Source organism: Bos indicus x Bos taurus, chromosome 4, assembly GCF_003369695.1.
Source record: "Bos indicus x Bos taurus breed Angus x Brahman F1 hybrid chromosome 4, Bos_hybrid_MaternalHap_v2.0, whole genome shotgun sequence".
NCBI classification, from domain to species: Eukaryota; Metazoa; Chordata; class Mammalia; order Artiodactyla; family Bovidae; genus Bos; species Bos indicus x Bos taurus.
Window position 1 is genome coordinate 14,063,191 of NC_040079.1, and position 2,960 is coordinate 14,066,150.

At 50.3% G+C, this 2,960-nt stretch overlaps 1 gene segment (V, D, J or C); it reads right to left on the reverse strand.

Annotated features, from left to right (window-relative positions):
- Positions 1 to 853: 853 nt before the first annotated feature.
- LOC113891090 lies at positions 854 to 1,475 on the reverse strand. The segment is given in 1 exon segment: positions 854 to 1,475. A coding segment is annotated over 1 exon segment (453 nt).
- Between the last annotated feature and the right edge of the window lie 1,485 nt (positions 1,476 to 2,960).

Below are 2,960 nucleotides of genomic sequence, written 5' to 3' on the forward strand. Positions count from 1 at the left end.
GCCAGATGCATCTACATTCCCATCCTGTTCACTGGACACAGGGCTTGCAGTTTCTGAAGGGGGGAAGGGGAAGAGCAAGTGGAACCACGTCCAGCTTGGGACTTGCCGTTCTTTGTAGAGAGAAGCCAGTTGCCCAGCACCACGGATGACCTGGGCTTCTCTCAGATTGTGAGAATGGTAAGGAATCTGCCTGCCAATGCAGGAGACATAAGACATGCAGTTTTGATACCTGGGTTGGAAAGATCCCCTGGAGGAGGACATGGCTACCCACTCCACTATTCTTGCCTGGAGAATCCCATGGACAGAGGAGCCTGACTGGCTACTGTCCATGGGGTCACAAAGAGTCAAACACGACTGAAGCAACTAAACACTCACACACACACAAGCAGGTGACAAAGGAACGTATACGTGGGACGGATGCAGGGAGAGGTGGCAGACTCCAGGTTAAAGGAAAAATGCTCTGATTTTAGGTGAGACATCCATTCCATGGGAATGCTTCCTTGTGAAGAGGGGATTGCGTTAATTCAGAAACAAATATAGAGCTCCTCAAACGCTTATCTTGTTGTACATCATCCCACACATAGAAGCCCCCACACATGCTGCAGTGCTCTGCTCTCTGCAGATTCTCAGTGGTATTTGAAACCAGGGACCCTAAAAATTATACAGCTATTCCTGGTTACATGACGCTGAATCTGTGGTGACCTCCTGATGTGCTGGTTTCCTCAGAGCACGACCACACATCACAGGCCTGGGTGACGCAGCATTCCTGGCAGGGGTCAGATTGTGTGTGGTGAGGACCACAAGTGATAAGGACAGGCTTGAGCAGCATTCCTTGCTCTAACGGTTACGAAATATGAGGGCTGGGCAGGCCGATTCCCCTTAGATAAGTAAGCAGATAAAATAATACTTATCTTGCAATATCATTTTGAGCATTAAAAAATTTCAGGAAAGAATGTCTAGGAAAGGCTGTCCACTTTACCAGGGCCTGGGTCTCACTGGCTGGCAGTCGATGCCCGGCAACCACTTCCTGAGCTGGGGCAGGAGTGTTTTTGTCCCAGAGGCTCCTTATCATGCAGCACTGTGTCTTGCCTACTGGCACAGAGATACACGGCTGAGTCTGTCAGCTCCAAGGAGCTCAGGTTCATCTGAGAGCGAGAGTCACCGAACTGTTCACCTGAGAATCGATCAGGCATGTTTCCTTTTGTACGCACTTTCCCATCATAATACAGAATGAGGAACTGGGGGCCCTGGCCCAGGGCCTGTTGGTACCAGGATACATAGCGGTGTCCAGATTCAGGGGAACATCTCAGAGTCACTTGCTGCTTTCTTGATTTGATCAGGTATTTGGGGGTCTGGGTGACTTCAGAATCTACCAGGCCTGTCGGGGAGGAGACAGAAGGAAGCTGAGGGCAGAGCACAGGGGAGCCTCCTGCTGCAGCCCTCATCGCCACGCTTCTATCTCAGGGAGGCAAAGACATCTCAGAAGCTCCCACACTGTGTCCAGGACTCACCTGCTCCCAGGAGGCAGAGAGTCACACAGCAGAGGAGCCTGGAGCCCATGGCAGCATCAGGACCCAGGACTGCTGCTGGCTGGAGGCAGGGCTCCTGGGATGAGTGGTGTAAAGTGCTGACCTTCCTGTTCCCTGATTGGAGCATTTGCCTATGATGTCCCTGCTCTGTGTCTCTGCAGGCTGACCCAGGGCTGGCTCCTCTATGCCATTCCCTGTCCTGACACCCCTCAGCAAAGGGTGGGTGTGAGGTGAGTTTCATCCCCTGGTCCATGGGCCCACAACATGTCTTGTTCTGCTCTCTCTGACCCTGCCAGACACTCATCATCCAGCCCTCACCAGATACCCCAACCTCTCACCCTCCCCTTGCCATGCTGCTCGAGGAGACAGCACCCTGGGCACATCCTGAAACTCCAGGTAGGTACCCACTCCCCTGGTCAGTGAGGAGTCTGTGCTGGCTGTATGTGCCCCGGGACCATTCAGGGAACTCAAACCTGCTCCCAGATGCAGGCATGTATCCAAGGTTGCCTTAAGCTGCCCTCCCCAGGTGACTCCTAAGCCCTCCCCAAACACCATGCTTACCGTGGAAACACAATGCCTCCACGTGGCCAAAGGTCGAGGGCCTCATGGATGAGCAGCATCTGTTTAAAGCAAGGGTGTGAACACACACACACACACACACACACACACACACACATCTGTTCTACTGCCTTTCTAGCCTGGCTCATTAGGGTTGATTTTCAAATCCACTCTTAGCCTCTAGAGGTAGAATCCTGTATGATCTGACCGTATTACTAAGAAGGAAATAATTGCTTCACCAGTACAATGATGGTAGTTAGCTAAAGATGGAAATATATGATCATAAAATAAATGCTCAAAGGATCTCAAGTGAATCTGCCTGCAAACATGTCTTCATAACTACTTCTGGTTAATCAGAGGCATATATGTTGAGATTTCCTATTTAAATTAAGCATTATCAAATTCCATGTATACTTTTTCTAAAGAAGTTTTATAAATGTGGACTCAATTATTTCTGCACTTTTAAAATCGTGATATAATGGGGGTGATGCAGGATATATTTTGACTTTGAGAAGATTTTGATGAGGGTGCCAGGTGGTGCCAACCTGGCCTAGGTTAGGTGAGATGCTAAGGATGTTGGGGGGTGGGGGGTGCGTGTCGAGAACACACAAAGGCAATCTGTCCCCTTCAAATGGACTCACGTGTGTTTGGGGATGATACGTAATTAACTAAAGTTTGTTTCTTTTTCATGAGTCCATACATGTTGCTTAAAACAGACCGCACGGAGAGGCCTTTTTAAAAGCATCCCTGAGACTTGGGAACGGACCTGACCCAGATGAGGGAGGGGCTTGTGGCCGCAGTAGAGAGGGTCAGGGAGCTGATGCAGGGAGGTAGGGAGAGGAATGTCCTGCCCGCCTGGGAAAGGTGGACAAG